This window comes from Lissotriton vulgaris, chromosome 6 (genome assembly GCF_964263255.1).
Source record: "Lissotriton vulgaris chromosome 6, aLisVul1.2, whole genome shotgun sequence".
Lineage (NCBI taxonomy): Eukaryota > Metazoa > Chordata > Amphibia > Caudata > Salamandridae > Lissotriton > Lissotriton vulgaris.
Window position 1 is genome coordinate 1725882046 of NC_141694.1, and position 26282 is coordinate 1725908327.

The following is a 26282-nucleotide window of genomic DNA, read 5'->3' on the forward strand; positions in this document are numbered from 1 at the left end:
CTTCACTGTTTTTCCAGTAAATAAAGGTGCACAGTATCTTCCTTTGAGATACTTTATGTACCACGCCCAGCTGATTAAAAAGTGTTGGAGCAATGCAGATCATGCACTCTCTTGCTTCCTTAGAAATGTATTTTAGGTCTGGTTAATGACGTTGACTTTGTTGATTTTTATTTATATTTGAATAATGTAGGTTACTTGTGTACAAATTATACAGTCTGCATGGGTTGCTCTCTGCATGTTGTAGTTTGTTAAAAGACTTGTTTCATCTGTGCTTTTGAAGTAGTTGTGCTGTCCCAGTACATTTCTTAATAACCATTATATTTCTCAGACCTTGGGCCTTCTCGCCTGCCAAACAGTGGTCCCAGAACATCCTCGCCTTCGAACATAGTTGATGGATTGGTAAGTCAGAAACAGCCTTTTTACAAAATACTGAGTAGTATGTTACATTTATAAAGGCATACCACTACATTTTAAATGTTTTTGTTAAACGTTTATATGATTTCTCATCTAATTTTCTTGCCACTAAAAAAAGCAAAACGAGTCAGAAGTCCCCAGTGTATCTGCTGTTCCACCTTCATCTGATGAAGTTGATGCAGTGAGTATTTAGAGGCTGGACTTGGAGCTGGGCTTTTACTTGCTGCTTTGGTGGAGAGAGGTTTTTGGCATATTTCTTCAAGATGCAATGAAAGACTGCATGGCACAACTATTTGCTTAACCTTTTAAACCATGGTTTGGATTTTATAAGGTGATTGTGTCAGCATGGCATTGTCTTGGATCTTTGGTTTGTTGTGGTAACTAATGTGCTAACGTTTATGTATTCCGACCTTTCCCTGATGCTGTTCTTACTATGACATGGAAAGCAGGTTCATATTGCCCTGTGCACAGTTTTGAGCAAGTCTGCTTTATATCCAGTGTTTTCCTTACAAGACTAGTTCATTATCATGGGGTGATCATCATTCATACCCATTAAAATATTCAAAAGCAACATCTCCAGCAGAAAGGATAATATGACTTTGTGATACACAGTTCCAGGGTCCAGTGACCCCCCAGCACCTACTAGTTCGTTCTTAAGCCACACTCTCTCAAAGTTACAACATCCACCTTGGTGTATGTGCTTTTAACACCAAAAAGCCTCTTCTGGTCACCAAATTAGCATATAGTAATTGTCCCCTTGAGCTCTCTATTGCTGGTGAGTATTTTCTGGCAGAGTACTATGGTGAATACTCTCTTCACTTAAAAAGTATGTAAACAGCTCACTGAAGCAACAAAAGGGTGACATGCAAGATTCATTACTGTTCCCAGGACTTTTAATCATAGGCGTGCTCCTCTGAGTGCAAGAATGAGGGACTGCATGTACCTAATTTGTTTGTGCCTCAAGGGAGCAAATGTTTATCACTGGAGGGGTTTTGTCCTACGGGTCCTGGCTGGACAACATACGTTATATCAAAAAAGAGAATGCCAGGGCTCGAATTCAAGTCACAGCAGCTTATTTATTCAGCTGGTGTGTGCCTTCTATACATTACTTGAAGAAGGTATTATGTATACATTTGTGAATTTTCAAAACCTATTTACATTTTATGCAAACTTCAGAGGATTGAGCATTCCTTTTACTGTGGAAACAATACATACAATGTTTCATACATTACAATACTTTCTGTATTTTCAAACAAAACAAATAAGAAAACATTCATGTGTGGTTACACTATCACTACTTGAATACAAAACAAACATTGAATCATATACACCTAGATTAATTCAGGTACTGATCCTTATGAGCTAGTAATGATTGTTACATGGATCAAACACATTGGGCAATATGGCTTTGGTTGCATCGCCCTATGCTTGTGTGCCAACCCCTAACATTTGGGTTGCTTCTTTGGAACAGCCGTATAGCCGACGCGTTTCCAAACCCTTCTTTCTGTCAATAGGGTTCTTCCTCAGGGCTGAGCTGTGTACCTGTGGTGAGGAATTGGGGGACATTTAGTATCTCCTTTTCTCTGAGCAAATGGCATACCATTGGAGACCAAGGGTCATGGAGTGTTGCATAATTGGAATGCGTGGTACGGAGACCAAGAATCTTCATTCCCGTAGCCACTTAATGGTGTTCGAGAGACTCAATGGGGAGTGCTGTATACCACCTGGGCAATTACGTGTGAAATCTGGCAGAGAGGGATCCAGAGAAATGGGCAGTGTTGACTGACAAGCAGTTAGCTAGCAGGGTTAACAAAGGGTATGGATTTAAGCCAAAAGGACCAGGCTACAAGTTGAGTTCCTTCTGCTTTTCTGACTTAAGTAGGAAGACCAGGTCAGCAAAGTAGTAGTTGGAAGGCATTATGTTGGCTGGAAGGATGGTATTCTATATCGTGAGTCGATAAATCCTAAACCAAGTGCTAGCTACTTGCCAAAATGAGTCGTAATTCAGGAGGTAAGACCAATGCACCGCTAGTCTATACTGATTGCAGGTGCCAAATTGAGCAGGCAGGGGAAGATCATGTTGGTTCAATTGACCACACACCCTCCTAGCCTTCCCAATCAGGCAACAAGTACATTTTGGTTGTGGTGGATGAGGCCACCAGATATTCATAGGTGGTACCCCGTGGAGCAAATGTGGGAGCTGTGTCTCTCTTTTCCAGAGTTGGAGTTCCTGCGACCGTGAAACTAATAACCTCTCCTTTTACTTGCAAAAGATATGGGAGCAAGCTGGTGTGACATACCACCTCTCCATGGTGTACCATCTTCAAACTAATGGGTTAGTAGAGGTTTTAATAAGGTAGCTATATCTCTTGTTCAGTACCTACCCATGTTTCCAAGCATCATATACCAGAAAAAAGAGGCATTTAGAGAACTAGTGTCTTCAAAAACAGTGATACCTAGGGTGGAGAAAAATATATTGGCACTTAACACAGGAATATATATATATATAATATCACTGACCAGCAGACTCCATCAAAGTCTCAACATCTCCAGGACCATTGCCATACAAAGAAAGCAAGAGAATAGAATGGTGAGTAGACATATCGAGAGATTAGCCCTCCACACAATGGCAAATAGCTAACTTAACAATGATAGAAGATAGAGGCTTTGATAGAACACCTTTCAGACCAGTATACAAAATGGGACAAAAGCTGTGATGTAGGAGAGATACGCAATAGTGAACACCTGCTTGAAATCATCCTTTGATGTAGTTGACACAGACAGCAGACAGATGTGCTCTGGCTTCACCCTCAGGAGACACACATTGTTAAGAGGGTTTAATCAGGAAGTTCAGATATTCATTACTAACATGCCCTTCAAGGAAAGCATTCAGAAAGATTAATCAGTCAGCGTAACAGTTCACACACATGGAAACTGGACCAGGAGTTAGTCTAAAGAATACTTCAAGAATAGGTCAAACCTGTTCACAACCCACAAATATACAAAAATACAAAACCTTCACTTCTAGCAACATACACCACTTGACTGTAGGAATGCCCTGTCAATAAACTGATAAGGAAAACTGGATTTTTCAATTTGTCTTGATACCTATGGCCACTGCCTTTGGATCTGCAAACCATGGCATTGGCTGCCCATCGCTGTGTACTTTCTTTTACACACAGAGCAAAACTCTGAAGTCGATGCTGACTTGCAGGTTTTAGTATGGTCTGAAAAAAATTAATTCAGCCCTAATCCAGCCGATTATATTGTCTTAAAATTTGAAAATGGAATTGGCAGGATTAACTTACAAGTTTAACCAGCAGAGAGATACAAAAGTGTTAACTTTTTCAAGCCTGATATGCAACTTTGACAAATGCTAGTAACTTAAAAACTGCTGAATAATTAAACTAATCTAAAAACACAAGCTTTCTTAGTAAAGTTCTAATTTCATGCCCAGTTTGGTGTAAAGCCATTCAGCTGTTCGAGCTGTAGAAAAAGCAACATTTCCTATAAAAGATAAAATGGGAAAACACTCATTTTTCAACCCTTCTCCGTTAACCTTTGTTTTTGTTTTTCCAGTGGACTGATTTTCTCAACACTTTGCTCTTTTGAGCTGGTAGATGGCACTGGGCTCTTCATCAATGCCGGATACGAGCACAGACATGACATCACCAACGCCATACAAGTGGCAGGCTGCCACAAACAGATTTCTTATCTCCGACCTCCACGCCATGTGGTTGTGGTGCCTCAGCATCGCTCCAGGTTGCGTGATAAATGCGGTCTTATGCACACGAAGGGTATCAAGGTGCAAAAAGCCAAACTGTTGGTTGCAGGCTGCTGGGTTTAATGCCATTCTGGAATACCGGTCCTGCTCCAGGAGGTCCTGCTTGCAGTAGACAACAAGTGCTCCAGCATTTTGTGATTAGAGACCAAGAGAAAGCATAACAAGTTTTGTAGGTTTGAAGTCCAGACAATACTCTTAATTCCTGCAGTATCTCTTGAAGTCATTGATATGTTTTCCGAGCAGCTTTATATTCGGGTCCTGAGCTTGTTGTTGTCATAGCGACGCTAACCCTAATCCCCATCACTGGTTCATGTGCCTCCTCCGGCTTACTCCGTTTCTCACCCCCTGGGGCTGACTGTGCGATTTGGAGCCTTTACTCAGGTGCTGATGCGCTTGGTCCTTCTGGCTCCCACTAGTGTGCCCTTGGACCCGGTGAAGCTGTTTGGTTTCTCAATGTGGCACCCAACAGCAAGTTCACCCATGGCACCACTTGCCTGCATGCAGCTTCTTCTTGGTACTGTTCCAGCAACCTTGCTTTGCCTGTAGTGTCCTGCCTGGCGTCCGCGCCAGTACCTTCTTGGTGGCCCCCTGGTGCGGTCTTCATAGCAGTCGCCTGGCGTTTTGACATTTATAAAAGGCTAAGGCCATCTTAATGAGTTCCCGTGCTAGCTGCAGAGACTGGTAGAGGAGGTTTTAATATAGAACCCTCCCTAGGGATGCAAGATTTCTAAGGTTCAACATCGGATGATAAACAGGTGCCTGAATTGACCGTCATGATGACTGTAACAGCAGTGAGGTGGGCAAGGTTCTCCCCCCTGAAAACAAACACGCTGGGGACTATTTATAACCCTAAAAAATAACTGTGTGTTGGCTACTTCTCTAGAAGTTGATTTATTGTCTTTCGGAACCCACATCAGAGGATGTGGCTTCATTCATAGCTGCCTTAAACGCACCTGAGGTTTTGGAACAACCTTTAACCTTAGGGATGAAGAAGGTAAACACTCTCATTGAGATATTCTAGCTGGCGTATTCGGCCATGGAACTCTTGATTTGTTTCATTAAGGTCTTGATGGAACCCTTCCTAGTTATATGAGGCAAGCTAACTTCTGCCCCAGCAGCGAACTGTCAAGTCACCTGCTGCCATCTGCTAGTCCCTGGGGACCTAAAGTTTTTAACTGCCTGTAATTTACCGGAGAGTATGGTTGGGCAGTTGTATTTTTGCTTAAAGCAGAACCTGCAAACCACCTATGTGTGAAATGTTTTACTTAATGGCTTCTTTTATGCTGGGACTTTCTCGAACCTTACCCTCTCCATTCTCTACTATGTGTCTTGACCTGAATTGGTGCTTTGATCATGACGGATGGAGATTGCACAACATGTTATATCTGTACAGTTTCCGCAAGCATAAAACTTAATACAAATGTTATTAAAAAAAAAGCATAACTTATGATCCTTCTTTACTGGTTCCCCTCGATTGTGAGCTTAACAGATTGGGCCCATGCGAAAGAGAAATGTTTTTCTTCTGAGAGCCTGGCACTTCTCTTCAAAAATGTGATCTGCCTCCTTGCTTTCTATTCACACTCCCTGTGAGAGATGGCTCAGCTAAATGTGCAAAAACTTTCAGACCACTTGCAAGGCCACTTTGCAGAGGTGATATGAATGGGCAGGATGTGGCTAAGCAAATTCCCGGGTCAGGATTAGACACAGTGGCATGCTCAGTGGGATCCTCTATCCCCATACCATGCAACGCCTAGTTTCATTCCACTAGAATTCCAGGAATTTTTCAGGCCAACTTGATTGATGTGCCTTTCAGTGGCACTCACATGCCACCCTTGCCCTTTTAGTTTGTCAGGAAATATCACAATTTTCGTGGATACTTAAGAGAAATGCTCTTTTGTCATCACCAACCACCCCAGACAGTATAACAGCCAAACAGATTTCTGAACCAGTCCAGATGGTGCAGGGGCCCAAAGGGTCGCCATGGCCTTCAGCATCCTGCTTCCTTATCCTGTGCAACACTGTTTTAGTTTGCTCCCACGGAGGGAGGTTGCTGTGCCATCTGCTGCATTTGTGGGCTTTCACAATGGACTGTTTGATCTTTCAGATAAAGTAGATGTATACCCTCCCTTCTAGGAGTTTCCACCGCAGTTGCTCCTTTCCCCTCAGCCGCTACAATAGGTTGTGCTCGCATTCTGAACCTGGATCTCTTCTGTTGAGCACAGGTGTTGAGGAACCAATTCTGGAGTATTAGATTGAGTAGTGTTGTTATTCCTGTTACTTTCAGGTCCACAGGAAGGATGGAGGGCTTCATCTCATTCTCGATCTTACAGTTCAGTAAAACATTCTAGATTTTGACCTTCACAGAGGTTCTCTTGAGCTAGGAAACTGGATGGAATCACTTTCCAACCAGGACACACGTTTTCACATACTGTTCCTGCAGTCACACAGGGAATATTTGTGTTTTCGATAGGCTCCATCCATTACCAATCCACAGTCCTCCCATTGGGGTTAACATGGACATCTCAAGTCTCTTATCAAGATAATGGCTGCTGTTGTGGCCTGTCTTTGCAGTACAGTAATATGCATATCCCCTACCTCAAAGACTTTCTGCTTTAGGCAGACTCACTGCAGCTGGTGTTGGTCCACTGAGTTCCACTCCATTAGTGTTGTTCAATTTTGGGTTTTCCACCACACCTGGACCTTCTCTTCATTTGGGCGTTAATAACCTCTCCTAGATCCTTTCCACCTCCTCAAATCCTCAGTGGACTCAGAATATTATTCAAATATTTCAAGTTAGGCTCTTCTTCCATCCCTGGCAGTCCTTAACCTGTTGGGTCACCTGGCTTCCTGCATCTTGTTTCTTACCCATGCCCATTAACACATCCGGACTCGTGAGTGATTCTTTCTGAAGGTTCTCACCCTATTTCAAATGGGGCAGTCAATCACGCTGCTGGTCTTTTATCCCCCTCAGCATTTCAATGTCACTGGATTGATGATCAACTCTTCATTGGCTACATAGTACCAAGTACCAAGCTATTCAAAAGAGGACGCTTTCTTGATGGATAAAGTTGTGCAATCAGATCTGTGTCTCACTAGCCAAAAAGAAGCCTTCTTAGGACACCAGGAACCATTCCACCAATGGGGAGACTGCTTTGTCGGTGCTGTCCAGGGGTGCGCCATACCTGGACATCTGTTGAACAGTTACATGGGCTATGGTCCACACGATCAATAGATGTTATAACCTTGCCTTGGACATATACATTTTGCTAGATCTGTTGTGCAGAACCTTTTGGTATGACCATCCCCTCGTATCCACCGTCCGAGAGATACTGCTTGAATATTGATTCAAGAGATGAGAAATATGCAGGAGAACCATTAATAAGAAGAACAAGTTATTTGTCTTTAATAACAATGTTTCTGGTGATACAAATCTACCTGCAAATTGGACCTATCAGGGCAGTACCTGATGTTAATGTGCAGGTGAGCGCTATCTTCAAGGGGGAGGATTTATTTTGACCTTCCCCCGATCTAGACTGGTGTAGGAAAGAAGCCCTTTTTTAGATTGGTCACCCCCACTTTTTGCCTGTTAACGGATGTGCTGGAAGTGCACTGGTTCCTGCTAACCAGGTCCTCAATGCCAGAGCTGTTTCCCAAAACTGGACAATCGTTTCTCCCAATTGGAAAGACCTGTCGGTCCCTAGTAAATGGGGCCCCTGGTACCTTGGGTCTAAGGTGCCAAAGAGGGTCCCTAAAGGCAGCTGCATGAAATTTGCAACCATAATGGACCCCTCACCAAACACATGCAGGGCTGCTATTGCAGGCTGCGTGTCTTGGGAGAGACAAAAGTGAAAACACAACAGGTCACACATTCCTGTGTGCCATATCCCCTAACACTGCGTGTGATATTTGTAAGTCACCCCTACAGCAGGCCTTACTGCTCAAAGGCAGTGTGCCTAATACTGCATGTGAGGGCATACCTGCATGAGAAGCTATGCCCCTGTGCTAGTCAGTCCTATTACTTCCAGTACAAGTGACAAGGGAAGCCATTTTAAAACATATGCCGGTCACTGGTAAAAATGTGTTCCTCAGCTACATGATGGCTTCACTAAAGATAGGGATGTTTGGTATAAACATCTCATATTGATAAAGTCGCACTGATTCCAGTGTCGGATAAAAAAAAAAAATGCACCCAGAGGTGCCCCCTGAAAACCTACCAGCCTCTGGAATGGTTTCTGCCAGCCTGCCACCCGAGACACTGTTCCGACCTCCTAGTGTGAGAGCCTTTTGCTCTCAGGAAACCCAGAACAAAAGTGTGTCCAGGAAGAGGGTGTCACACCCCCTCCCATAGGATGACCTGCTGATTAACCTTCCTAGGCCGGCAAGCTCCAAAGAGCTGTCTCCTTTGAAATGCAAATTTGGCTCCCCTCACATGAGCGGAAGCTGAACCCCTTTGTCCAGAGCCCTCTTGGCACCTAGACAGGTGGGAAAATTAGCTAGTCAGGTAGACGTGCCACCCCCAGGCTATTACCACCCCTAAGGTTGTGGACACAATTTTCCAGAAGTAGCCATCTTTGTGATGGCATATTTAAGAATTCTGAGAACAGGAACTGGTCATTTAGGAGCGTAGTGACCCCTGAGGTCAGTAGTCCATTGGCTACTACACTACAGTCCTCTAACACGCCTAATTTAAGTATTTAGGGGAGTCCCAGCACCAGATTTGCAGATCCTGATGACCTGAACAAATAAGACGGACGAGAAGAGTCACACAGCAAGAACAGAAGACCCAGCAACTGCCGGCCTGCCTTCTGACTTTGCCTATTGCACCAAAAGTCGACTTGTCCTGCAGCTGCTGAGTCCCCAAAGCCCGGGAGACCTGCTAGCCTCTGCACAGGAGCCTCCAGAAGGACAGCAGACTTGTCCCCTGCATCCTGGGGACGGCAAAAGGAGGACCAAGAGCCTCGCCAAAACCCACCACCGCCAAGCACCACTGCACCGCAGCCCGTGTCAAAGTGGGCCAACGGTGTATGCATGGTCCCCAAGCCTTCAATGTCCTGAGTCCACTGTGGAGTGACTCCTCATGAACTCCCTGACTTTGCCTGCAGCTTCTGTTGGCAAGTCCCCTAAACCGTGAATGTTGCCAGGAGGGAGAAACCGGACACCCCAAAGACCCTCTGAACCTGGACGCCCTATCCTGAGAAGAGGAGGCCCAAAGGTCCCCCCCACGTTCCACAACATTGCAAGAACCGTAGCCACTCGTGGTTTTCACCGGACTCTCTGTCCCCTCCTGCAGCCTCATTCTACTGCGACTGTTCTCCATAGGATAACTTTGGGCACAAAACGCTGTGTTCGAGGCTTATGAGCTGCAGATCCTACACTTAGCAATAGATCGCCACCTGGTGTTGGGCTTGGATGAATGCAGGTTGTTGTCTTCTTGGAAGAAGTCTTTGTAGTCACAAGATAGGTGACTCCTCCCTTGGACAATACTGCGCATGGTCATAGACTCCATCCTCAGATTGTTTTTTTCCGCCACTGGGTTCGGATGAAAGTTTTCCGCTCCAGGTAGAAAATACTTTTTCTGCATTTTCGAAGCGAGAAACTTTCGATAAACTTATTTCGACATCAAATAGACTTTTCGATATTACCAGCTCCATTCCGGTGCGTCGGCGCTGGCCGTTGGGCCTATCGGCGCCGTACGGCCTACGCCTCATGGACAGAACTCCATTCAAGAGATGCCCGGTATGTCGAGCAAAATTCCCTCAAAACGACCATCACGAGGTTTGCAACCTCTGTCTCTCGCCAGAACACGACGAGTTGACCTGCGCAGCCTGTGCCTCCTTCCGATCGAAGAAAACTATTCGGGATCGGAAGGCCCGTCGACACGAAATGAGGAGATCAGCGCCAGCACCGGAGGCCATCTTTGAGGAGGAGATCGTCGAAGAAGACGTCTCCGAGGACGAAGATCCAATCGAAGATATCTCCGAAGACGAGGCTCCACTCGTCGCCGAGGAAGACTCGCCTGATCTCCAGATCATATCGGGGGCAGAGGACTCGGACGATTCGATTCCATCTCGACAACCTGTGAGAATTACTGCCCCCGCACAACATACACTACCCAAGACAAAGGCAGCGGTCGGCACTCCGCCCATGGGGCCCAGTTGAGACCGAAATTTACCCTCCATCGCCCCGCTTTCGGGCTCGGCTCCGAGGAAAAAGACTACGCCTTCTGGTGCCTCGGCACCGAAAAAACATCATGTGCCAATTTCACCTCCTCCATTGGCACGGAAACATCCTTAGACACCGAAGGATTCTTCGACACCGAAGCCAAAACGCCCTTCGGTGCCCAAAGACAAAGACCCTTCGGCACCTGAACCAAAAGACACATCGGTGCCAAAGCCAAGAACCGTACCGGACCCGAAAGCTTCGACTCCGAAACCCTCCGGTTCCACAAATAAAGAAGGGAAACCAGATTCCGGCACCACAGGACCAACAAAACCTGTTTCCACGCCGAAATCTACAATATCGGTACCAAAATCTCCAAGGCATGATACGGACAAGCCTAGACCATCTTTGGCACCGAAAAAATTGCCACAGGACTCGATCACTCCTTCTAAGGCAAAGAACACTAATCAACCTCTATTGGCACCGAAAAAATCGACGCCAAAGAAGATTATGGAACAAGAACAACTGTTTAAACCAGATCCTTACCAGAAAAAGTTCTATATTAATCCAAAAACTGGACATGTGGAAACAATTCCATATAAAAAAAGACCAGAATCAATTCCCAATAACAAAAGACCAGCAGACACACCACGTCCACCTGTGGTTCCTGCCAAAAAGGACTGTGCAACTTCTCCAATGTACCCTTCCTCTCCTTCACCTTCTTCCTCTCCTAACCCTTACATTGAAGCTATAACTTCTCCACTTCAATCTCCTGCATCATCACACCACACTGACGAAGAGTATGATTTAGGTGGGGGCAATGACGTAACATACCCTTTAGATGAGGATGTCAACCCCCAATATCCCAAGGAGGATGAGGCATACAGTTTTACACCAGACATCCCTGAGCCTCAGTACTACCCAACAAAACCTTCCCCTACAGAAGATAGTATTGGGTTTAATCATTTATTAAACAGAGCTGCTCTTTACCATGGGGTGTCAATGCACTCTGATGCCATTGAGGAGGATTTCTTACTAGACACATTTGAGCAGTCACAAAGGTCTACTCAAATATTGCCTATGATTAAAGGGGTTATTAAACATACTCCTGACATTTTTAAAGATCCATTAAGATGTAGGGTGCTAAATCCCAGAGTAGAAGAAAAGTATAGACCAGCACCATCTGATCCGGTCTATATTAAAGGACATCTGCCACTAGACTCTTTAGTAGTGTCAAATGCACGTAAAAGAGCTAACTCCTAAACTTCTGGTGACACGACCCGCCTGACAAGGAATCAAAAATTATTGATGCGTCGGGGAAAAAGGATTGCTGCACAAGCAGCAAACATATGGCGCATAGCAAACACACAAGCCTTACTTTCACGCTACGACAGGGCTCACTATGACCAACTAGAAAAGTTAATGGAACATCTCCCTGATCAATACAAAGATCAGGCAGCAGAGCTCTTACAAGAAGGCAAACTAATATCTAATGCCTCAATTAAATGCGCACTAGATGTAGCCGACACAGCATCCAGAGCAGTCAATACTAGTGTGATTCTCAGACGTCATACATGGTTACGCATTTCAGGTTTTAAACAAACTACCATCCTGAACCAGCCCTTTAATCAAAACCAGTTGTTTGGGCCGGAGGTAGACAACACACTAGAGAAGATGAAAAAAGACACAGACACAGCTAAGTCTATGGGTGTATTACAATCCACCCAAAATAAAGGTTCTTTTCGCGGCTCCTTCTATAGAGGAGGCTCAAAGCAAACAGGCACAGAGACCACATCATCTTTTAAAACAAACACACAAACCTCCTCTAATAAATTATACTTTAGAGGAGGATACAAAGGCAACAACAACAAGGAAAGAGGCAGAGGTAATAACAACCACCACTCCTCTTCCACTCCCAAACAGTGTCTTCCCTCTGCCTCCCCTACAGCATTCCACTCCTGGGGGGGGCAGACTTTCACAGTTCCAACCTGTCTGGAACTCCATCACAACAGACAGGTGGGTAAGACAAATTATCCATCATGGTTACTGCCTAGAACTCACAGCAACCCCCCCAAACATACCACCCAGGCAGCGTCCAATATCCACAGACCATATAACCCTGCTTCAACAGAAAGTTCTAGCACTTCTACAAAAAGATGCTATTCAAGTAGTTCCTTTAGAGGAACAAGGAACAGGAATTTACTCACTGTACTTCCTAATTTCCAAAAAGGACGGGACATTAAGACCAATTCTCGACCTCAGGCCCCTCAATCATTACATACAATCGGATCATTTTCACATGATCACTTTACAACAAGTACTCCCATTACTATAGCAGGGAGATTTTCTGTCCACAGTAGACCTAAAGAACGCCTACTTTCACATTCCTATACATCCTGCGCACAGGAAGTATCTAAGGTTTGTCATACAAGGACAACACTATCAGTTCAAAGTCCTACCATTCGGGGTCACAACAGCACCATGAGTGTTTACAAAGTGCTTAGCAGTAGTAGCAGCACATCTCAGAAGACAACAAATACATGTCTTCCCTTACCTTGACGACTGGCTTATAAAAGCAAAATCGTTCAACCAGTGTGTAGAACACACAAAACAAACAATTCAAACATTGCACGACTTAGAGTTTACAATAAACTACACCAAGTCGCACCTAGAGCCTTCACACGTTCATCAATATCTAGGAGCTACCTTAGACACATCTGCAGCTCTAGCGTATCCCAGTCAAGCCAGGATTCAAATTATTCTGAACTTAGTCTCCCTTTTTCAATGCCAACACTCTCTCCAAGCCAGAGTGTTTACGAAACTAATAGGCATGATGGCATCTTGCATTTTCATAGTTCCTCACGCAAAACTACAAATGCGCCCACTACAAGAATGTCTAGCACAACAATGGAATCGGTCTCAAGGTCAGCTCACAGACCTGGTGTTGGTAGACAGCCGTACATATCGCTGTCTCCAATGGTGGAACACCAAAAACTTGACAAAGGGACGGCCGTTCCTAGACCCTGTTCCACAAATAGTGCTCACCACAGATGCATCCCTCACAGGATGGGGAGCCCATCTCTTGCATTATACCACACAAGGGCAGTGGAACAATCAACAGAAACAGTTCCACATCAACCATTTGGAGTTGCTAGCAATTTTCCTAGCACTCAAAACTTTTCAAGTACAAATACAAAACAAAGCTGTCCTAGTCCGGACGGACAATATGACAGCCATGTATTATATACAAAAACAGGGGGGGACACACTCTCTGTAACTGTCCCAGCTTGCACAGAACATTTGGAGATGGGCCATCCCTCAAAACATACACCTGATAGTAGAACACCTTCCAGGAATTCACAATCAGATAGCAGACCTGTTCAGTCGTCGGTCACAACAGATTCACGAATGGGAGATACACCCACAAGTTCTACAACCATTCTTTCAAATGTGGGGGCATCCACAGATAGACCTGTTTGCCACCCACAAGAATGCAAAATGCCCAACCGTCGCCGCCAGGTTCCCACACCCACGGTCGGAGGGGAATGCAATATGGATGAACTGGTCAGGCAGATTTGCGTACGCTTTTCCGCCTCTCCCACTCATTCCACTAGTAGTACGCAAACTCAGACAACAGTCTCTCAAACTAATACTAGTGGCCCCCACATGGGCCCGCCAGCCGTGGTTCACCATGCTACTGGATCTCTCACTGGTTCCACATCAGAAATTACGGCTCACACCATCCCTGTTAACACAGAACCATGGAGAAATAAGGCACCCAGAACCAAGCCAACTGAATTTGGCGATCTGGCTCCTGAAGTCCTAGAGTTTGGTTACTTAAACTTACCACCAGACTGTATGAACATAATTAAAGAAGCTAGAAGACCCACTACCAGAGCATGTTATGCTGCTAAGTGGAAAAGATTTGCAATATACTGTAACAACAATCACATTGATCCACTGGATGTTTCCATCCAAAATATCATCTGCTACCTTCTACACCTACAAAGGTCCAATTTGGCTTATTCTTCCATACGCCTGCATCTAGCAGCAATTGCTGCCTATTTACAAAATAGACAACATCTATCTCTCTTTAGAGTACCTGCAATAAAAGCAGTTATGGAAGGATTAAAACTAATAATCCCACCTAGGTTACCACCTGCTCCAGTATGGAACCTAAATGTGGTCCTTACAAGACTCATGGGCCCCCCTTTTGAGCCTTTACATAAGTGTGAACTGCAGTTTCTAACATGGAAAACTGCCTTCCTTGTTGCCAATCCTCTCTCAGAAGAGTTAGTGAAATACAAGCATTCACAATTGAAGAACCATTTTATCAAATACATCCTAACAAAGTGGTTCTTAGACCCAATCCTAAATTCCTGCCAAACGTGATTACTCCTTTTCACCTAAATCAATCAGAGTTACCAGAGTTTTTTCAAAAACCGGACTCTGTTGCAGAAAGGGCTTTACACACCTTAGATGTTAGAAGAGCTATACTATACTACACAGACAGGACTAAATCCTTCAGAAAGACAAAACAACTATTTGTATCTTTCTCTCCCCCACACAAAGGCAATCCCATCTCTAAAGGAGGAATTGCCAGATGGATTGTGAAGTGTATTCAAATATGCTATCAAAAAGCTAAACGTACACTAACAGTTCCTCCTAGAGCACACTCCACTCGCAAACTAGGAGCCTCTATGGCTTTCTTAGGAAACATACCACTAGAGGATATATGCAAGGCAGCAACATGGTCTACAATACACACCTTCACTAAACACTATTGTGTTGATGTGCAAGCTAAGCAGCACGCTGCAGTGGCCAAGCTGTCCTTAAAACACTATTTCAGTATGCTGCAACGGATACAAGCAACCACCGCTAGGGGAGACACTGCTGCACAATCGTTGCTATGTGTAGGATCTGCAGCTCACATGCCTCGAACGGAAAATGCTACTTATCAGTATGCATCTGTTCTTGGCATGTAGAGCTGCAGAGTCCTACATGCCCTCCCGCCTCCCCGGGACTTGTATCCGTTCTAGTACTCATCTTAATTAGATGCACTCGCATGGACATCCTTACTCTTTACTTCTACTAACTCCATCATTTCCCATCATGGCGAAAAACAATCTGAGGATGGAGTCGATGACCATGCGCAGTATTGTCCAAGGGAGGAGTCGCCTATCTCGTGACTACAAAGACTTCTTCAAAGAAGACAACAACCTGCAATCATCCAAGCCCAACACCAGGTGGCAATCTATTGCTAAGTGTAGGACTCTGCAGCTCTACATGCCAAGAACAGATGCATACTGGTAAGTAGCATTTTCCTTTGCACCTCTACACCCGACGACACTAGTGGCGCTAATGGAGTTCTGCTGTTGTTACCTTGAACGTTGCCACCACTCGGCTTAACTGCTAGAGAAGGGTCCTGTAAGTCGCTGACAACTGATAAACCGCATATGATTTTCTTCCCGTAGATTAACATTGCCGAACTGAAAAGCATTTCTCTTTAAAAACGTACTTACCTGAATGATTGCCTTCTGATGCCTATACATATATAAAGATACTTGCTATTTTTATAAATTGGTGGGATCTACTTCTCGAGTCGTGTCATACGTATTAACCATTGTGTGCATTTTCAGATGTCTTGCACTCCTCTGGGTTAAGCCTAAGGCTGCTTGACCACACTACCCCCAAACAGAGTACTGTGGGATTGCCATAGCAAGCCTCCTGTCCCTGGACTATTTCCCCGATATCTCATTTTTATATGCCATATAAAGAGCCAGCTTCCTACACCTGGCACCTGGAGGAGATTCAGGTGAGAATTTTGCAGGTATATGTGTATCCACCAGCAATATTATTATCAAAGGTAAGAAACTTATTTAGATATTAGTGCAAAGTGGGTTACGTCTACTTAATCTCCGTGGATTTTCCACTATTTACTACCCGATTTTTGGACTTCTATTGTGAGTGAGACTCACTAATTGAGTCTCTCACAGTAAATTCATGTTAAGTGGACTGAGTGCTAATCAACATAGTCCGCTTTTAAAGATGAGGCTGCTGCTGCGAAGCTAGGGTAAGAGGCTTGGGGCTGGGTATGTGTGAAAACCTGAGCACTTGCACAGCCCAGTCTCTGTGCACGGGTAGACTGCCGCAGAAGGGATACTTCCAGGATTAATACTGAATTGGGGTAGGTCTTATAATGTGTGTGGGCATTCATAGTGTATGTCTGTGGTGCTTACACTTTTACACATTATAGGCAAAGTCTGTACTAAAGTAGTTTTGCCCCACCTAGGCCTTCAGGGTCCAGCGAGGTATCAATCTTGGGTTGAATATGGATAAGTGTAGATTTACACTTCCTTACATCATTTCGCCACTTTTTGAGATGCTTTAAGAATGTCTTAGTTCTCTGGCTCATCTGGTTCTAGGCCTTTTTCGTTCCCCATACTGGATAAAATGGATTACTCTGCTCCCCAGGAGGAGGATCAAAGGCACCGCACAGAATAGTCACCAAAAGTTCTTGACCCACTTCTTAAGGAAGTAAGGGATGTATCTGCATCATTGTCACACTGCATCTGGGTTGGGACAGCCCAGGTCTTAGGAAAACAAAGGAGGATAGCCGCACCTGTGAGGAGCTCATCTTTGAAGTTTTTGTGGGAAGGGATTAGGTAGCTGTTGTTAGCTAGGCAATCTCTTTCTTTAGACAACCTGAAGTTGCAGTATTGGAATGTCTCTGAATACTGTGCAGGAGAGTTGGCACAGTGGTTTTTTTTTTGCAGAGTTTTATATAGCACAAATTTGACCCGAATTGGGTATCAGAGCGCTTTACATAGCACCAGTTACGTTAGAGGACACACATTCATTTTGGTCTGGCACGGGTTGAGTTGATGATGTGGTAGCACAGGATTGGTCAGGCACCGTCCTGGAGATCAGGAGAGCTCAGCCAACACCGGACGCGAGGTCAGGATCGCAAGAGAGACTTCACTGCACAGGTGAGCCACTCGGACTCTAGCCGGGGACGTCTGATGCAGAATGGACACGAGACGCGAACCCACCTGGATCCAGGGTCCTTAAAGCTGGTTTCTTCTTGTTCAGGTCCACTGTCCATGGGAGATTGGAGTCTTTTTCGAAGGCAGCAGTCCTCACAGGGTATTCAGAGGTCGCTGGCTGCAAGACTGGTTGCAGGTTTGCAAAAGTTGGAGACTGGCCAGTAGGGCTGGGACCAAGGCAATCGTCTTCTCTGCAGGGCGGTTGTCTTTCTTCTCAGGTCGTCGCAGATCTAGTTTCTAGTCCTGGGGGAGCCACCTAAATAGATTTAGGGGCATTTTAGGAGATGGCAGTTAGGGCCACTGGCCACCTTACCAGGGGTGGCTACAGCCTCTATTATGCCATCCTTCCGTGGTGGGGGGTATAGACCTAGCATCTTCAAGATGGCGGTGGCTGAACGATGTGCTTCACCTCGCATCCCCCACCTTAAGGGTGGAGTTGCCAGAGGTGGGCATACCTCCTATTCTCCTGAGTTTTTCCGCCAGTTTTCCCACCTAAAATAGGGGTGTAAACCAGCAGCTGCCATCTGCTGCTAGCAGCAGAGGTGGGGGTCACATTACAAAGATGGCAGGTCTTTGAAGCTTCCCTCTTCGAGCACGGGCCCATCCTGGGGTAGGAGGTGTGTCATCTCTGTCCCGAATATGCATTGTTTCTGGTCCCAGAGAGCAGAGACTCTCTACCCAGGGATCCAGAAACATGTCTGTTGCTGGCTGCTTAAAGCCACTCGGAGACAACACCGGGGTTGGTAGGTTTTCAGGGGCCACCTCCGAGATGCCCCCTGAAAATGGTAAATGGTACATGGCACAATAAATCACACCAGCAGTGAGTGTGGATTTATTGAAGGGAGTAGTTTGGTACCAAACACTCCTGTGCTCAGTTAAGCCATCATGATACTGTGGAACTCGAGTTGTCAAGTTTCCTGCCAAAGTACTCTCTATGGCTTCCCTGGCACCTACGATATTAGGGAATGGTTCCCAATATTGTAGAGGCATAGCTGCTCAAGCAGATATACCCTCACCGGTGGTATAGTGCACCCTGCCTTTGGGCTGTGAAGCCTGCTAGAGGGGGACTTTCCTATGCCTTCAAGCAGTGTTGGCTGGCATGGCACATGTGTGTCATTTTCTCCCTCCTAGGGGAATGCAAGCTGCAAGGGCTTTGGCATGATCCCAATGAGGGGGATCCTATGGGACCTTCTTCAGTCCTAGGTACCCAGGGTACCATTTACTAGGAGCTTACAGGGTAGTAAGTACAAATTAGGGATTTGTTTTTAGGGAAAGAACACAGGGACCCAGTACTCTACTGTCCAAAAGTTAGGTAAAAAGTGGGGAGGCACAGCAACAGAACAAAGCAAACACAAGGAGTGCTGAAACTTTTTAGAGACTCACCCCCAGTCACAGATCTGGGTTGAATCCATTATCGTTCTTTAGCTCACTTCACCACCCCAGTTCAAACTCAGCTTCATACAAATCAGTCTTGACCCTGTGCCTCATGGGAACAGTTCAGCCCGAACTGCCAAGCCAGGTCCTCCCTGGACCGGAAACACGCATCCTGTGACCGGTTTTGGGGTAACACCCCTCATCAGTCAGGCTAGCTTGAATCCAGTGGCAAAGTGAGCAAGGGACCCACGTCTGGGCATACCCTGCCAACTTAGGACAAACAAAACAAACACAAGGAGATGATGGACGGAGCACTCTTCAATACTTTGGTCATAGTATGTTGTACAACTGAGTGTGTGCTTGTGGGATAGAAAAAGTCATCTTATATATGACCAGCTTTGCTTTCCTTACCCTCCAATTCTGAGGAAAAGTGATCTTACCTGAATTACTGCAATACTTGTTGAGAGCTGGGCTTTTAGCTGTTTTTAGTCTTGGATAGCTCTCAGCCCTAAATGTGCAGTTCACTGGGTTTCCTTTCCATGAGTCACTGATTGTTTAGAAAAGGAGATTTTTTTGTTGTAAATTTTATGTTCTCCAGGATGCCTCTCGACTTTTTGTTCTCGTGCAGGACTGCAAATATAGAAAGGGTGCACAAATTGACCCTGTGAAATTCATATACTTTTGTGTGAAGTGCTGTATACATAACTACCAACCTAGATTACATGTGAATTGTTTTTCATATTTAACTTGTTTTATCAACAGATTTCAAGTTGACATATACTGGAAAAAAAATCAACTATTTGTATAAACTGCATTTTTTTCCTTTTTTTTCTTTTTCTAAGATCAATCCTGGATCTAAAGGCCCACCTTCATATCCTGGGACACCGATCATGAACTCTCCGGCTACAGGAGCCTTGCCCTCTCACCCACCTGTGAGATTTGGACCTCCTCCAACAAGAATTCCTTATGGAGTTCGTCCTATTGCTGCCCCATTAGGTAAGGAAATATGCTTAATGTTCATGTAACGTATTCATATGCAGAATTGCATCATGTTGCTGTCAGGCCTTTGTAGAAACATGTATTCACATATCAAATGAGATCGGTAGAGAAAGGAACAGACCACGGCAAGAATTTAAATAGCTTTCTCCAAGTCTTTATGATTTTGGCTATGTTCTTCAGTCTGCCCCTTCCTAAAGCCCTGTATCTAGCTCTTTAACTGAAAAGATAACTCATCGTGACGTAATGAGAACTAAATCCCAGATAATGCAAACATAACAGTTTGGCTGGAACTATGGGATTTTTTTTTCTGTAGACCGAGCGTGCATGCTTGTTTGGTACTGGCTGCCTAAACAGCTTGATGGTAGTTTTCTAGTTTTAGCTCCATACAGAGTGTTTCAGCCAGTGGAGGTAGCAATGTCCACATTGACCATCAGTATTATGAAGGGCTGTAAACTTCTGCTATTAAGGTATGACAGACTGCCCTCCTTGACTTGGACCAGCTTCTGTTGTGAAGCTGTAGTTGTGAACACACTTGCCTTACATGGAAGAAGTAGGTTTGTCACATTTGTGGCTGTAGATGAATATGTGTTGGACCCCAAGGTTTGCAACTTGATTGTCTTCAAAGTTGAAGTCACAAAAACTGTTGTAACTCCACCCTTTGTCCACAATGAATCCGTACACTGGCTCTACCTCAGAAGGTTTTATTTCATATTCGGCCATTCAAGAAAGCTGCCCTAGGACAAAGCGTTAATTCTTTCTCCAGGTCATTCTTTTCCAGATCATAGTTGTTTCTCGGTCCATTGTCTTCCGTTTCCAACGCTATGATGTGAACAACACTACTGCATCAAGAAAAGCTGCTATTTGCATTGTCGAGACTTGCCATCCTATGGTTAACACCTGAATATTTTGAAGCTTCACAGATACGAGCTGTCTTCCTCACGATTTATCACAATCTTCCACGAGAATGTGCCTAGGGTAGCATTATGGAATCTACTCCATTCTACTTATGCCCCCAGTGTAATACAAAATACCCCTATAGAGATAGTGACGAGGTCTGTCACCTCTTTTTCTCGCCAGAATACACAAGCATCCTGTGAAGCCAGAAGGAGGATGGGAAAACACTGCCTCACATCCCAGCACTCAGTTTGCCCCCAATGCATCATCGTAAATGCAGTGCATGATAGCATGCACTTCAGTAGTAGTCTTTCATTTTTCACCCTTGTTGATGCAGTCTCTGCTGTGTAACTCGACACCTGTCTAGAGATACCGACAAGGGTGAAAAATTAAAGCTAACTACTGAAGTAAGTGTTATCATGCACTGTATTTACCATGATGCATTGGGGTGAACTGAGTGCTGGTATGTGAGGCATGGTACTCCCACTTTTTTCTTTTTTTTTAAATGCTCCCTTTAGCTAGTGAGCTGACTAGCTCTTGCTGATGCACCTGTGCCCAGTGAGCGGTACAGAGACCTGAGAAGACTTTAGGAAGCATTTCCACCCTCTAAACAATGTGTTGCTCTCTAATGAAGAAGAACAACTATCCTGAAACACGTGTCTAGAGATGCACAGCACTGGCTGCACCACCAACAGTGAAAAACTAAAGACTCTTACAGCAGTAAGTAATATCATGCACTACATTTACCATGATGCACTGGGGGCGAACTGAGTGTTGGGGTGTGAGGCAGTGTGCTCTCAACCTCTTTATCCTATGAAGCCAGCCTTCCCTTCTGCTGCAAGAAAATACGAAAGTACGGAAGGTAAAGGATGTGTGTGTAGCACAAAATGCAGAGACTAGACATGTCGACAACACCCCGAATTGTTCGGAGCCGAAGGTCTGCCAGGCACATGGAAAGAAGAGAGCTGTACTTTGGGCATTTTGCCTGGCCAAACAGAAAGATCCTTTTTCCAAATATTGAGGAGGAATAAGAGTTCCTCACGCCAGCAGCTCAAAATACCCCAGCTTTGGGGCTGAAGATGAAGTCGACGCCACATGCATCTACTGTACCCGAGGTATATCTCGCACCCATTAGCATGCATCAAGCCATAAATAGCACAAACCTATGGGTCCTGCACCTCGAGCCAGGATGGACTACAAAGGTTGGGTTAATGCCGATGAAGGTATCATCCAAGTTTACTGAAACACACCACGTTTGAACCTCATTCAGGACCAAGACCTGAAATGTAGCACTCCATGCCAAAATCACTGCCAGGTTGGCTCCAAGCGGTCTAAAAGCCACACTCCAAGCTGAAAAAAACAATGAAAGTCCCTCCTCAACTGCCACAGAGGTCAGCGCCGAAGCCCCACCTCCCCCTTGACACTGAGATGCAGTATCACAGAGGGATCCTTCTTTGAAAAGCTGGCAAATGTCCTGGATGAAATACAAAAGTAGATTTGTATTTATCCAAACACAGGCAGGATGCTTTCTAAACCTCAGACTTCTAGACTCCTCTGCATCCCTAAAAAGTGTCCACCTGCTTTAGAACCAGGACTTGACCCTTCCACACCATCCAGACCCAAAACCATTAGAGACCTGGCCACCAGTCCTGTGCCATTTCAACCACTTGCATACACACCTCCTTCTCCACTACCACCGCTACCTCTATCCTGTTTTCTACCTGAGCCACAAGATACTGACTCAACCAGGCAGTTATTTGGATCCTCAGGGGCTCTCTGATGAACCAGTTAGCCCACGAGAGGAAAATGATCTATGAAAGGATTGTGTGGTTGACCAGAAACTCCAGACCTAGAAACACATGCTGGTACCAAATCCCCACCCGATAACACTATTGCATATTATGCAGCAATTCAAAGGGTCTCGCAACACCAAAACGTTAAACTGTATACTGGAGAGGTGGAGGCAACTTTCTTGGCAAAACTCTGTCCCAAACAGAGCACCCAGTACATTATCTACCAGTGCTTAATGGGATACTACAGTCGTCTGTAAGAAATTGGGTTGTTAGTAGGGTGGAGTGAAACCCTACTCAAGCAACAGACACAATCCTTGTCATGGTGAACCAATACATTAACCTGTGCTTAACCTCTGGTAGCTTGGCACACAGCAGTCAGGCTTAACTTGAAGACAATGTGTGAAGTATTTATGCCCCACACAAACAGTATTAAAGTGAAAACCCAAAAAATCCTACACTAATTAAGAAAAATAAAGTAAAATCTAAAATATTTTAAAACAAAATGGAAACAGAAATCCAACTGGAGGAACCAGAGATATGCAGTTTTAAAGATTTATGATGAGTATAGCACCTAAAGGCACAAAGCACCAGTCATGACTTTTACACATTCCAGATACTGGTTTTAGAGGGCATAACTGGATGTGGAGAAGGCAGCCTGTGAAAAGGTATGTGCAGTAAACAGACATCACTGAATTGTACACCACGTATTTCTATTATTTGATGACGGCATTGGACCCCAGTTGCATAGAAAAACTGCAAACAATTCCCCACAAACATGTCGTACTCAAAGACTACTATAAAATGATTGTCAAATACCTAGCTACCCAAAATAATTTACGGAAGCTGTAAATGAGAATAATATATGAAATATTAAATCTATGTCTATCTAGAAGTAGCGTGAGAGCAAGTTAAGTTAGACTGGAGAACTTGTATTCAAACCTTAAATTCAACAGCCCTTAGAGGTCAGGATGCTTAAGACCTCCATGAACAATGGTGACAAGGTATTACTATTGTGGTTCGGCATATGTGGTTTATGCCTTGCCATGACGCTACTGTTTGTGAACAAGCTATAAACAAAGGTATTTAACCTGAGTACTAAAGTGTGTAATGAAGTACAATGAGATCAAATGATTTGGTGATTCGCCACCCTTCGGCCCTAGTCATTTGTCTCATTATCCTATGAAAATTGGTTTCCTTGCCCTCTCCTCTGGAGTCCCTGCAATTGTCCTTTGCCATGTGTTTGTTTTGACGTGTTTGTTGTATGTTCATTCATCAAAATTTTAAAATGAAACATATTCCGTCCTTTTTCTGATACTGTGTTGCGCGCACTGATATACTGAGACTTGGTTGACCTGCATACAAGATGGAAACACCGATGTGCACTATTATATTACTGACTGTCATAGCGGCCGGCCCGATGGGTTGTAGGCAGACGCTGTGTATCGCGCATACAGAAATAAAGGTTTTTAAAAAAAATGATTGGTGATTGTGGATCCAATTGTTTTCCTCTAAGTCTATGAGGCAATAAGCGGTGATCTGATATTAGCTAGGCTCTATTATAACAATGTGAAATTCAACCTTTATACTGTGCTGTTAAGTATATGCTTATTAGTGTAACCATTAGTATAAACTCATTAGTATATACTTTTAATTGTTGCAAATAGCATGTTTTATTTGGCCATACTTTCACTGGTTAACCAGTGTGGCAAAAAGAATCCCGTTATAAAACCCATTGCATGCTGTTTTTATTTTGGCTACCCTTTCTAGATTCAGACTGCATAAGATTCTTAATTATCTTTTTTCTTTTCTAGTTCGTGGCCCCCCGATGCCTCTTGGTCCGAGAGACTTTATAGCAGGCCCTCCACCTGGAATGCGGGAAATTCCACGTGGGCCAATGCTGCCACCACCACCTTTAGATGCAAGAGAATATGCACGGGGGCCTTTGGGCCCTCCTGGCCCTTATCCTTTGGGTCCACCACTACTACATGGCCCACGAGATTACCCTTCTGGTCTTCCAAGAGATATGATTCCGCCCGGGGCCAGAGATTACCTGCCAGGCCCTCCACCAGGAGCTAGGAACTACCCTGGGGGCCCCCCTCTAGTTCCTAGGGACTACCCAGGAGGGCCTCCACCTGGTCCTAAGGACTTTCCCAGCGGCCCCCCTCCAGGTCATAGGGAATTTCCAGGGGGCCCTCATCCAGGACTTCGAGACTATCCATTGGGACCTCCACCAGGCAGTAGAGACTTCCCCGGAGGTCCTCTGCACCCGCAAGAATATCCACCGGGCCTTCCTCAAGGAACTAGAGACTATCAACCCCGTCCTCCTTCAGGACCTAGAGACTTTCCACCTGGGCCCTCGCCCACAGCTGCACCCCAAAGAGACAATGAAAATGCCCAAGATGCAAGACAATAATGTGGAAATGATGCAATGGACAGTAGAACTGCATTTAACATGGTTTCATTGGTTCCAAAACACGAATGTAAATTTTAAATGATTTTTAGGATTTCCTTTATATTGTCAACTTCCTAAAAGTTGAGATTGTACCTTGAAAATATGCATTATTGATTTACAAATCAAACTGGGATGCAAAAAATGAATAGTGGTGGTGGACTGGAGACAATTTCACCAGAAAGCTGCAGCGCTTAAAAATGTGCAATATTGAAGCACCTGTGTTTTTTTTCCTTTCTTTTTAATTTATAGTAGCCCTGTAACTAGTGTTTGTGAATAATTTAAAATCTCATGAAAACGTAATCGATAACATTTCCTGTGGAAATATAATATTTTAAAAATTAAATGCTATTCTGACTGCCATCTCATAACACAACCTGTTACCTTCTCATTTCAGTTTGGCACACATATTGACAATAAAAGTAAATATTTTGTAACATCTGGTTTTAAGCACCAGAAGCACAAACGACTCTGTATTCTAGAAAAAAAACATTACTAATAAAGATAGTAAATTTCATGTTTTTCATCTCTGTAAGCTTGCTTTGTTTCACGACCTCATGTGGCATCCTAGATGTTACTCTTCTTACATGCTATATAAAATAGTCTTACTAATCCTGCAAGACCTAATTTCCTAGTTTATTAAAACTAAGTGTAGGGAAATTTTGAGCTGTACCAATTTGTGAAAGAGGCTGCAATAACTGCACCACACAATGGCATACATATAAAAGAAACAAATCTTTTCAATTTTCTGTGATTCGATAAATGATATTATAGCTTCTAAGAAATGTGTCCATCTTTTAATCTAATAACTATTTGTTCTTTCCACTTCATTTTATCTGCCATCAGCTTTCTTTTCTTTAGAGATAATGGTACTTACAGAGATATTTTCAGGAGATATTTACATTTGTTTTTGAATAAATGTATTGAAAAATAAAGGTGACCTGTTTACCAAGAAAAACATCCCAACGTTTCTAAAACATTTTTATCATGCTTTTAACCACTCCTATTCCATGTGTGTACCCTGTTTATAAGAATGGTGGTTGTCCATCTGTTTGCACAGTCATATTTTTGTGTTGAAATTTGTTATTAAAATTGGACTGAAAGGCATGTGAAGGCATTCAACAACTGGGAGAGTATTATATTTAATAGATTACCAAAGGTTCCCAATGCATTAGAAGCATTTAAAGTATCTGAAAAGGTAAGCTGGAAATATAGAATAAGATAGAATGATGAAGTGGTTCATGCAGTTTTTGATTACAAAGTGTAGATTTCATTAGTTACACAGCATTGACAAAGCAATTTGGTCTGGGTTTAATATCCTAATTCCTGTAAAGACAAAATGTATATCAGTATATCCGTTAGTAACGTTG

The 26282-nt window shown here is 44.1% G+C and overlaps 1 protein-coding gene across 2 annotated transcripts in view; it reads left to right on the forward strand.

Moving 5' to 3' along the window:
- MIA3 (MIA SH3 domain ER export factor 3) overlaps positions 1 to 25872 on the forward strand; it is a 340580-nt gene extending 314708 nt beyond the window's left edge. Inside the window, exons 27-30 of one of the 2 annotated variants that reach the window (XM_086927939.1) lie at positions 329 to 399; positions 533 to 595; positions 19620 to 19773; positions 24275 to 25872. In XM_086927939.1, coding sequence (XP_086784065.1) covers positions 329 to 399; positions 533 to 595; positions 19620 to 19773; positions 24275 to 24876 — 890 coding nt within the window. In that variant the 3' untranslated portion in view covers positions 24877 to 25872. The remainder of the gene's footprint in view (positions 1 to 328; positions 400 to 532; positions 596 to 19619; positions 19774 to 24274) is intronic. The other variant, XM_086927940.1, reaches the window with a different exon arrangement.
- Positions 25873 to 26282: the final 410 nt, after the last annotated feature.